This window comes from Vulpes lagopus, chromosome 4, assembly GCF_018345385.1.
Source record: "Vulpes lagopus strain Blue_001 chromosome 4, ASM1834538v1, whole genome shotgun sequence".
NCBI lineage: Eukaryota > Metazoa > Chordata > Mammalia > Carnivora > Canidae > Vulpes > Vulpes lagopus.
The window spans coordinates 33106708-33119336 of NC_054827.1; the positions used below are offsets into that span (position 1 = coordinate 33106708).

The 12629-nt window shown below is 33.7% G+C and overlaps 1 protein-coding gene across 1 annotated transcript in view; it reads left to right on the forward strand.

Moving 5' to 3' along the window:
• The window catches only part of ADAM9 (ADAM metallopeptidase domain 9), a 128979-nt gene that overhangs the window by 104144 nt on the left and 12206 nt on the right, over positions 1 to 12629 (forward strand). Inside the window, exons 17-18 of the mRNA XM_041752908.1 lie at positions 7178 to 7258; positions 7508 to 7613. Coding sequence (XP_041608842.1) covers positions 7178 to 7258; positions 7508 to 7613 — 187 coding nt within the window. The remainder of the gene's footprint in view (positions 1 to 7177; positions 7259 to 7507; positions 7614 to 12629) is intronic.

Sequence of the window (12629 nt, forward strand, 5' to 3'; positions counted from 1 at the left end):
GGAAAATTACAGTCCAGTATCTTGGATGAATATAGATGCATAAATTGTCAACAAAATACTAGCTAAGTGAATTCAACAACACATTAAAAAGATCATACACTTGATCGAGTGGTATTTATCCCTGGAATGCAAGGATGGTTCAATGTAAGCAAATACATAAATGCAGTACACTGTATTAATGAAATGAAAGAAAAAGTCATGATCCTCTCATATGCAGAAAAGGCATTTGACAAAATACAACATACTTTCTTGATAAAAACCTTTCAATAAATTGAGTATAGAAAGAATATACCTCTATATAAAAAAGGCCATGTAAGATAAATCCATAGCTTACATTGTACTCATTGGTAAAAGATTGACCGTTTTTCACCTAGGATCAGAAATAAGACAAAGATGTTCACTCTTACTACCTTTTTTTTTTTTTTTTAAGATTTTTATTTATTTATTCATGAGAGACATGGAGAGAAGGCAGAGACATAGGCAGAGGGAGAAGCAGGCTCCTCGCAGGGAGCCCAATGTGGAACTCGATCCCGGAACTCTGGGATCACACCCTGGCTGAAGGCAGACGCTCAACCACTGAGCCACCCAGGCATTCCAACTCTTACTACTCTTATTCAACATAGTACTGGAAGTCCTAGCCAGACATCGGAGCAAGAAAAAGAAATAAAATATATTTGATAAGGAGTTAATATCCAAAATATGTAAGGAATTTATATAAGTCAATTGCAAAAAAGCAATCCAATTTAAAAAAAACGTGCAAAGGCTGTTGGTGGGAATGTAGAGCCACTCTGGAAAACTGTGTGGAGGTTCCTTAAAGAGTTAAAAATAGGGCAGCCTGGGTTGCTCAGCGGTTTAGTGCTGCCTTCAGCCCAGGGCCTGATCCTGGAGACCCGGGATCGAGTCCCACATCGGGCTCCCTGCATTGACCTGCTTCTTCCTCTGCTTGAGTCTCTGCCTCTCTCTCTCTCTGTCTCTCATGAATAAATAAATAAAATCTTAAAAAAAAAAGTTAAAAATAGAGCTATCCTATGACCCAGCAAATTGCACTACTGGGGATTTACCCCAAAGATACAGATGCAGTGAAAGACCTAGATCCCTGCACCCTAATGTTTATAGCAGCAATATCCACAATAGCCAAACTGTGGAAGGAGCCTCGGTTTCCATCAAAAGATGAATGGATAAAGAAGATGTGGTCTATATATACAATGGAATATTACTAAGCCCTTGGAAACATCGAATACCCACCATTTGCTTCGATGTGGATAGAACTGGAGGGTATTATGTTGAGTAAAGTAAGTCAATCTGAGAAAGACAAACATATGGTTTAATTCGGGGAATATAAGAAATAGTGAAAAGGATTAAAGAGGAAAGGAGAGAAAATGAGTGGGAAATATCAGAGACGGTGACGGAACATGAGAGACTCCTAACTCTGGGAAATGAACAAGGGGTAGTGGAAAGGGAGGTGGGTGGGGGGACGGGGTGACTCGGTGATGGGCACTGAGGGAGGCACTTGATAGGATTAGCACTGGGTGTTATACTATATGTTGGCAAATTGAACTCCAATAAAAAAATATACAAAAAATAAATAAAAATATGCAAAGTATCTGAATAGACATTTTTATAAAGACAACAAATGGCAAACAGTTACATGAAGAAGTGTTTAACATCACTAATCCTTAGGAAGATTCAAGTCAAAACCACAATGAGTTATCACCTCATCCCTGTTATATAGCTCTCATCAAATGTCAGGAGATTAAGTGTTCATGAGCATATAGAGAAAATGGAACTCTTGTGCATCATTGCTGGTATATTTATACCAATATAAATTGATATAGCCACTGTCGAAAATAGTATAGAATTTTTTCAAAAAATTAGATCTACCATATGATCCAGCAATCTCTTGTGGGTGTAGATCCAGGGGAAATGAAAACAGGAGCTTGTACTCCTATGTTTATTGTAGCATTATTTACAATAGCCAGGATAACCTAAAGGGTTATCAGCTAAGGAATGGGTGTTGAAGATGTGGTATATAAATATAATGAAATATTATTCAGCCATGAAAAAGAAGGAAATCCTGCCACTTGTGACAGCATGGATGTATTTTGAGGGTGTTATGCTAAGTGATAAAAGTAGGTTGGAGAAAGACAAATACTGTGTGAACTTACTTATGTGGAATCTAAAAAGATGAACCAACAGAAACAGAATGTTGATTGCCTAGGCCTTGAGGTGGGGAGGTGGTGGAAATGGGGAGATGTTAGTCAAAGGGTATAAATTTCCAGTTAAAAGATGAATAGATTCTGGGAATCTAATATTCAGTATTTTGACCATAGTCAACAACAGTGTATTATAAACTTGAAAATACTAAGAGTGTATCTTAAATGTTCTCACTACAAAAAAGATACGATAATCATGTGGAGTGATTAACCAACTCTACTGTAGTAATCATTTCTCAGGATACAAGTTTATTTAATCACTATGTTGTATACCTTAAAGTCACACAATATTATGCATCAATTTTATCAGTAAAGCCAGAAAAAAAAATGCTCTCAGCCTCAATGTGTTCCTCTTTCACATCCTCTTTCACTCATTGATGTAATTAATGAGTTTGGGAGAAGGCACTGGGCATAGATGCCTCAGCCCCTTCTGTCTTCTCTTTTCAGATCTACCTGCCTGCAGGTACAATCTGGTCTGCTCTCAGCCATGCAGTAAAATTAGCAGGGCAGGCTCTGCTTTTTGGGGGGAGGCAACCTGTGATTAGGCAGGTAAGTTTGATTTTGGAGATGCAGTATTAGGAAGCCCATTTTGCTGTTTGCTTTAGTCATGTTAAATGCCTTATTGAGAATAAAGATGATATTTTAATTTGTAGTTGTCAGCCTCCCGTTTTTTTTTTTTTTTTTTTCCCACCTTGTTCCGAACTTGCTCAGGGAATAATGATGTGTAATGTACTGATAGGGATAATATCCCAGTATTAGTGGTATAATTATGAAGCAATATATACTTTGAGAAGACAAATGAGGGGCACTTGGATTCGTGTTAGAAAGCTGAATTCTTACGTATCATAAAGGGCATTAGTTGTTGATATCTGGAATAGGTAAGTCAAGAAATAGTGTAAAGTAAGTCATGGAGATGGAAAGTACAGTATAGGGAATATAATCAACGTTGTAATAACTTTGCATGATGACATGGTAACTACACTTATTTTGGTGATTTTTAATATATAAAATTGTTGAATCACTACTTTGTACACCTGAAACTAATATTTTAAACTAATATTTTATAATTAAAGAAAAAAGACTAGTAACTACCTGGTGAAAGAAAGAAGGAAAAAGAAAAGAGAAAGAAAAGGAAGGAAGGAAGAAAAAAGAAAAAAAAACCAGTATGCTAGTTTAAAACAGGGAGGGAATTATCAGGAAAAAATGGTAGTTGCTTCTGGACTGCTAGACTGGCAGAGTAGCTAGAAATGGGTCATGGAATTGTTTTGTCATAAATACTTTTAGCACTATTTAATTTTTAGCCATGGGCATGTATTTTGTTTAAAAAAATTAAACAAAAAAAATGAAGGTAAACTGGTACTCTGTTCTTCAGAAGTCAGTTTAGAAGTGTCTGTCAGCTCGATTAATAGTACAGCATTGACATTCAGAGACTTTTATGGTCTTTCGTAGGTTGAGCGATTCTCTGGTGGGAAGAATTTATGACAGTGGTGATACAGTTTACTGGAATGCTTGATTACTTAAAAATGTGTTACCAAAGTTAGATTTTTTTCTCTGAACCAATTGCTATACCAGAAAGTGTTTGATTGCCTGGTTTGAAAATCATAACCAACAAAATATGCTTTTCCTAAAATGTAAGAAAGAAATGGCTAAAGGATTTCCTGACTTTGAAAATAACTCTGCTTTGGAAATTGGGCATGCTTTGACATCAGGTGTTCACTTCAGATTTGGTGCTTGGTTTAATATCTTCAGTCATTTCTAGGAATGAAATATCCATATTTAATGAGTTTATGTTTACTCTTGGATAAATATTCCAACTGCATTTGAAGATTGTATTTTCACTTACAACATACATTGTTTGATAATTATTTATTCAGATCTTTCACATTCTTATTTGTTGTTCTTAATGTGTTCAAAATTTAGAGAGAGGAATTTAAGTCTTCTAGTAGCTTTCTGTTTTCATTTCCCCTTGTATAACATTTTTTGCACTAAGAATGCTAAGTCTATGTTTGTCGCAGAGTTTGTTGACTAATACATTTTAGTTGTGAGTTATATCTTTTATTAGTTCAAAATGTCCTTTGCTATAGCTTCATAGTTTTGTCTTAAATTTTCTCGTAATTGATATTATTACCATACTTTCTTTAAATTTGCCTAATAGAAGTTTTGTCCAACTCTTTACAGATTCATTTTGTTTTAAGCGTGTGCCTTCTGAATAACATTATTTTATGGCTCAATCTAAGTTTTTTCTTCTTTTGGAAAAATGTATTTTAAAAAGATTATGGGAAGATCACATTTTAATTGTTAAAAAATTCAAAAATGCTGTGGGAAACAAAAAATACAGGTCCCCTGCTGATACCGTGCTACTGATTTCCCCTCTTTTGAAACTCATTTCCTAGGGGTAACTCTGATAACACTGTTTTATGTCTGTCCCATTATATTTCTGGGCCTTTACAAGTGGATATGCTTCCCACCATCCCCATTAGACTTTAGGATGAAACTTTAAATAATGTTCTGAAATGTTTTTACTCAATAGCAGAGTGCAGAGATCTTCCATGTCATTATATGGAAATCCAGTTAATCCCATTATAGATATTCTCCTGACTTAACCACATTGCAGTTTATATTGTCTGTAGTTAGTTGGTTGACTGGTTGACTTTATCAGCACTGAATACTCTTTTACATTTAATCTCATCTACTTTTGCAAGTACTCCTGTAGGACAGATTTCCTAGGATAGATTTTTAAGTTAAGAGATATATACATTTAAAATTTAATAGAAACTATCAATTTTACTTTTCAACAAGGTGGTAATAATTTATTTTCCACTATTTGTATATGAAGGTGTCTTATTTTGATAACATTGTATATTATCAATCTTTTTAATTTTTGGCATTCTGATTGACAAAAAGCCCATTATTATTTTAGTTTGCATTTCTCTTCTTGGGTATCTTTTCATATCTTTATTAGCCCTATATATCTTTTTCTGTTGTTAGTATTTATATGTTCCCATTTTTCTGTTGGCTTATTTCATTATCATTTATAAGGGCTCCTCATACATAGAGAATGTTAACAGTCAGTTATATCTTTTTATAATTCGTCCTTTGTCTTTGCTACAAAGAAATTTTAAAATATCATGAAGTCATTTCATGTTATGCTTAGAAAAGCTTTTGCATTCCAATAAAATATAAAAATTCTCCGATGTTTTCTTTTTGTATTTTTACAATTTTGTTGGGCTTTGACATTTATTGGCACAGTTTAATTTACTGACATTTCATTCTATTTCTATGATCTTACTTAATGCTATTTTAAAATGTTTTCTTAATGTTTCCTGCTTTATCTTCCTCTCGTTATATTGCACAAATTGTGTTTGAGTGTGTGTGTGTGTGTATGAGTCTAGTATGGAAGTTACGTATCTTTTTCTGTCTGTTATACTACTTTTTAAAAAGGTTTTATTTATTTATTTAACAGACAGAAGGAGCAGGAGTGGGGACAGAGAGAGAGGGAGAAGCAGACTCCCTGCTGAGCAGGGAGATCCCAGGTCCTTGGGATCATGACCTGAGCTGAAGGCAGACACTCAACCAACTGAGCCAACTAGGCATCCCACTACCTGTTTTTTTTTAATAGCAGTAATACATTAATTTATTTTCCTTAGTGGTGTCAAGAATAAAATAGTATCTGCTGATTTCTCCCATTATTACCACTATTACCACTATTACCTTTAACCACCCCCCACCCCCACTATTTTTTTTGTTGAAAAACTACTGGCTTTAAATTCTAGGTGATTACTAACATATACAGGTATATTTTAAGGGCTTTTATCTTTTTTGTGTTTAATTTAAAAATTTTGTCTTTTTTGTGTTGTATTACTATGTCAACAACATATATGTACAAGGATAGCAAATGCTTGGTATGTGTGCCTTTTACTTATATATTGATGGAATGAAACACCAAACATTTTCTATAAATGTAAAATAGAATAGGTTGGATCCTGTCCTTTCTGTTCTCTACCAAGGCTGGACTCTGGGGACTTTGAGCAAGCTGACAGTTTGGTACTAGTTCAGGTCTGTAATATATATATATATATGTTATAATATATATAAATATATTTATACATAATATATATATTTATAATTTAAATATAATTTACATATATAATTTATATATGTATATATAAATTTTTATTTAAATTCAATTTAGTTAACATGTATTAGTTTCAAGCTTTATATATTCAACATTTATTTAGAAAAGATGCTAAACATTAAGTGGGAAAAGAAGTGGAAAAAGAGAACTCTTAAACTCACTTTTTTATTATCCTAGGTAGTTCAGTTTTGGCTTCTAAGTCACATCCTGAAATCAGAAAGCAAGAGGTCCTATATTAACTTCAACCACCCTCCTTCACTTGTGGTTGTTGGTGGTGCAGGAACTGTGTAGTGTTGGAGAGGATGGTCTTACTTTACCTAGAAGATAGGTTTTATCTTATCAACAAAGTAAATTTTTATCTCATTTTGGAAGAATTTTAGAAATTAAATTGAGTTTTACATTTTATGGAATACTATTTTGGTTTTATAATAATGACAGTTTATGTGAGGTATTATAGTAATAGATTTCCTATCATTGAGCCTTTTTTAATAATTTATCAACTCTCTGGTTGCTTTTGATTTGAAAAAGCCCATTTGTGAATATTTTACCTAGGGTTTCACATCTATATTTGTATGGAAGGATAGATTATAATTTTATCATTGTTTTTGGTATTTGTGTCATCTTTGTCTTTTTTGATTGTTAGTTCTATGTTAATTTCACTTATTTTCACGTTTTTTACATTCTCATATATATAATATGGAAGTTAGCGATTCCTTGAAAGTTTAAAAGAATTCAGCATGAAATCATCTGCGCCTCACTCTAATTTCTTCTGGCCACTTGATTAGTCCGTTCAATATTTCCTTACTCATTACTCCATTTTTTTTTCCAGATCTGTAGAAACTTCCAATGTGTAAATGCTTCTGTTCTGAATTATGACTGTGATATTCAGAAAAAGTGTCATGGACATGGGGTAGGTAATATTCTCTTTTGGTTTGTTCATGAAAGTAGTGTTGAATCATGAGAATTCCCAGTGAGGTAGGTGAGACTTTCCCAGATTTTTATATACTGGGGAATTTAGATATCTGACTAATTTTTCATTCTTAAAAATAGTGCCTTTGGACTTGTGTTATTTAGTACTTTTTCTTGGTTTCTGTTCTTGAGTTTATGATGCAGAACAGTATTTACAGTTAACCAAAGTGGTGTTTTGATTGTTTTGAAGGTATGTAATAGCAATAAGAATTGTCACTGTGAGAATGGCTGGGCTCCCCCAAACTGTGAGACTAAAGGATACGGAGGAAGTGTGGACAGTGGACCTACATACAATGGCAAGTAATATAGAAGAAATTTAGTGTAATTGCAAATGGCCCATGTCAGAAATTGGACATTCTTGTACCTCTCCCTCACTTCCCACATTGGTTATACACTAAATATGTTGATTCTGCTTCCTAATTTTCTCATTAATGTTTCCATTTTAAAATCCTTATTAATGACCTGTAATTTCTTGCCTGGATTTACATAATGGCCTCTTAACTAGCCTCCCTCTTTCTCATCTTGCTTCCTGTAATCCATGTTCCATACTGTAATACAGAATTTTAGTGTTTCTCTTCAGGAATTGTTTTGATTATGTCATTGCTGTAACTTCTTTTATTTCCTCTAATAGGTTACTCTCTTACCTCTGGTCTTTCTACAGTATTATATTCACATTATGGTAATTTGGCTAATGGCTACTCAGATTTCAATTTATACTGTATTTTCTCGAAAGTTTTTCCTGACTGCCTAAATCTGAATTAATATGCCCTTTCTATTTGTTCTCCTTTTATTGTAAGCACTATCACATACTATAGTAATTACTTATTTACTTGTTTTTTCCCCTAAAAGACTATGAATGAGCTCCTTGTTCACCAGTATCTTCCTAGTGAGAATATATGCTTTCTTTCTCTTGGGTAAATACTAAGAGTGGTTGGCTTATAGAGTACATTTACGTTTCACATTTTAAGAAACTGCCAAACTGTTTTCCAAAGTGGTTGTACCATGTTATATTTACTCCAGCTGTATATGAGGGTTCCAATTTTTCTACATCCTCCCCAACACTTGGTATGGTCAGTCTTTCTAATTTTAGCCATTCTAGCAAATGTGTAATGGTATTTCTCTAATTACTAATGATGTTGAGCCTTTTTGTGTGCTTATTTGCCATTCACATATCTTGGGTGATGTGTCTGTTCAAATCTTTTTGTCCAGTTTTTAGTTAGGGTGTTTTCATACAAGTCCTTTATGACATTTGTGCTTTGTAAATACTTTCTCCCAGTCAACAATACAGGTATTGTAGTGCTATCAGTTTTCCCCTAAGAACTGCTTTTTTTTTTTTTTTTTGCATTACACCAATTTTGATATGTTGTGTTTTTGCTTTTTGTTTCGTTTGTTTTAATTCAGCTCAAAATAACTACTAATATATTTTTTTTCTTTGACTCATGAGTTATTTAAAAATGGTTTACTTTGTTTTGAAGTATCTGAGGAATTTTCCACATTTCTTAGTGTTACATACACTGTAGTCAGGGAACATACTTTATGTGACTTGAATACTTTTACATTTTCTGAAACTTGTATCATGGCCCAGATTATGGTTTATCTTAATAATAAGTTCTGTGTACACTTGAAAGAATATGTATTCTGCTATAATTGGTTAGAGTGTTTTATAGGTAATCACTTCATATTAGTTGACAGATGTTTAAGTTTTGTATCTCCCTACTGATTTCTGTCAGTTGCTGAGAGAGAAATATTCAAATCTCTGGTATTATAATTAACTGCTAATTTGCCTGTTTGTCCTTGCATTTCTGTCAGTTTTTGTTCTATGTATTGTAAAGCTTTGTTCTATTCTTGATAAATTGACTCCATCATTACAAAGTAACTCTTTTTATACCTGATAATATTTTGTGCTCTGTATTCAGAAATTAATATAGCTACTCCAGATTTCTTTTGATTAGTCAGCATGGAAATCCCTTCTTATTCTTCTACTTTTAATGTTTGTCTTTATATTTATTTATTTATATTTTTTATTTTATTGTTTTGAGAGAGAGCTAGAGTGTGTGTGTGTGAGCTGTGAGGTGGGGAGAGGGGGAGGGGCAGAGAGAGAGGGAGAGAGAGACTCCTGAGCAGGCTCCATGCTCAGCTTGGAGCCCGTGTGTCTTTATATTTCAAGTGGATTTCCGGTAGGCAGAATATAGTTTGGTCTTGCTTTTTTATTTTTTTATTTGTTTTGTTTTGAGTAGGCTCCATGCCCAGCATGGGGCTTGAACTCACAACCCTGAGATCAAGTTGTACACTCTATAGACTGAGCCAGCCAGGCGCCCCTTGGTTTGCTTTTTGAGTCAGTTTGCCAGTCTTTGCATTTTAATTGACTTGTTTTGATCACATACATTTAATTTGAGTATTGATGTTTGGATTTAAATCTGTCATATTGGTATTTTTTATCACAGTCTCTTCATATGGTATTTTATCATTTCACTCTGCTTCTTCCATTTCACTTAATTTTTACTCGAGTGACTTATTTTCATATCTCTTATAATGCAGGTCTGCCAGTGACAGATACTTTTAGTTTTTCTATATGTTTTGTAAAAAAAAAAAAAAAAAAATTTTATTCATTTATTTGAGAAGAGAGAGTAAGTGAGCAGGGGGAGGAGCAGAGGGAGAGAGACAAGCAGATTCCTTGCTGAGTGCAAAGCTTAACATGGGCTGAGATCATGACCTGAGCTGAAATCAAAAGTTGGATGCTCAACTGACTGAGCCACCCAGGTACCCCTAGTTTTGTGTATCTTAAGAAGTTTTTATTTTGCTTTCTTCATTGAATGATAACTGGGTAAAGAATGTAAGGATGACAGTCTGTGTTCTCCCCTCCCCCCTCAGCATTTACTTCTTCAAAGATGTTTTCTCCATTGTCTTCTGGCTGGCATTAACTTTTCCTGAAGAATGGGCCATCATCTTTTCTTTTTTGGTCTTTTGTTTTTTAGGCGTCTTTTTTACTCTGGTTGCTTGTAAGATTTTCTCTTTATCTCTGGAGTTATTAGTATTTGATTATAAATGTGCCTTGGTGTCCTTGGGATTTGGTGGACTTTTTGGACTTGTGCTTTTATAGTTTTCTTCAACTTTGGAAGACTGTGTTTGTTATTTCTTCAAATATTTTTTTCTTTTTTCTTCCTTTCCTTTAGGACTCCAATTGCATATTTGCTACTTGGAATTTTTTCACATCTCACTGATTTGCTTTGATTTTTAGAAATTCTTTATTCTCTATATTTAATTTTGAATAGTTTCTATTGTTATTCTTCAAGTTCACTCTTATTCTGTGATGTCTGATCTGCCATTAATCCCATCCAGTGTGTTTTTTATCATAGATATTGTTTTTTTTATTTCTATAAGTTGTTTTTGTTTTTTTTTTTTTTTTTTGTAACTTCCATGCCTTTACATAGCATGTTTGATCTTTACTTTAGCTTCTTGAAGATGCAGAATACAGTTAGAATAACTTCTAGTATCCTTGTCTACTAATTCTAACATCTTATATAATTTCTTAGTTTTGACTAATTGATTTTTCTCCTATTTTGGGTTATATGTTTCTTCTTTGCATGCCTGTAATTTTTTTTTTTCAAGATGCCAGAAACTGTGAATTTTGCCTTGTTGTATATTAGATATTTTGGGATTCCTATTGATGAGTTTTGTTCTTTTGTGCTTATGTTACTTGGTCATAGTTTTGATCCTTTTGGGTCTTGCTTGAACATTTAGTCTAGGGCTGATTTTGCCCCATTACTGAAGCAAAAAAGCCTTCTGTTTAATTCTACTCAGTGCCACTTTGATATGAAATTTCATTTCATATTAGGCAGGACTTGAACATTTAGTCTAGGGCTGATTTTGCCCCATTACTGAAGCAAAAAGCCTTCTGTTTAATTCTACTCAGTGCCACTTTGATATGAAATTTCTGCTGTGAATGGTAGGCATAGGCACTTTCCTTCATCTTGTTTGACCTATGAGGTTTATTCCTACTAATCCTTTCAGAGGGATCTTTCTCTGGTTTCAGGTGGTTTCTTTACAGCATATGTTGCTCAGTACCCAACTGAATATTTGAGAGGAGCCCTATGCACATCTTTTAAGTTACGTCTGTGTAGCTATCTCTTCCAGTCAGTACTTTGCTCAGTGAACTCTAGTTGCCTTGGTCTCCTCAGCCAACCAGCTCCATCTCCTCAATTCAAGGAGAGCACTGAGCTTTGCTTGGGTTCCCTCACCTCTCATTATGGACTGTTAGCTTTCTCTGGGCAGCAAACTGGGACAAGTGTAAAGCTCACCTTGTTTTCTGTCTCAGGGATCATTTTTCTTTATCGGATGCCCAATGTCTTGAACACTGTTGCTTAATGTATTTTGTCTGGTTTTCTGGTTATTATAGTTCCCAGGATAAATCTGGACACTGTTACTCCATCTTGGCTAGAAGTAGAAGTTGGAACTATGGATTTTAATGGCTACGTGTCATTCCATCAAATGGATGTGCCTTAACTTGCCTTGGTGTTTTCTAATTATTTGACATTTAGGTTGTTTCTAAGTTTTTGATATGCATTGATAACATTGTAGTGTACATCTTAATACTTACACATTTTTTTTAGTTGAAGGGTAAGTTGCCAGAAATGAGATTATTAGGTCAAAGGTATAATCCTTTTTAGGGTTCTTGACTAAAATTCCAAAAGAATTTGTGTTAATGTCACTGACAGTATGAAGGTATCAGTTTCAACATAACCTTAACAGGGTTGGATGCTTTTATTTAGATTCTGCCTACACATTAGTAAGTATAAAATGGGAGATCAAGCCCATTTTAATACTTCCTTTTCTTATTTTTAATTGGGTTGAATGTTATTTCATGTCGTTTCATAACAAATTTTAACAGAAATTTCTGGTACTTTTACAAAGTTAAAATTATGTGAACAAATTTTCTACTTACCACTACTGTTTATATTTACTATATTCCTTCTTTTTCTAAAGAACATGGAATAGATCAAGTTAATGTGAATTAATGAATTTTTAAAATTTATAATAAGACTTAAAACCCAGAAGCCATAAAAAATAAGATTGATAAATTCAGCTACCTAAGAATAAACTTATGCATGCAGAAACACATTGTACCCTAAGACAAATGACAGAATAGGAAAAATATTTCCAACTCATATTGCAAAGTTAATTTTTGATATATAAAGGGCTTTTAGAAACTGAGAAGAGAAAAACCAATAGTCCAATAGAAAAATAGACTGAGCAGAAAAAGAACTACAGTGTTTCCTTACACATAAGCAGTTGATCGCCTCATAATATTAGAA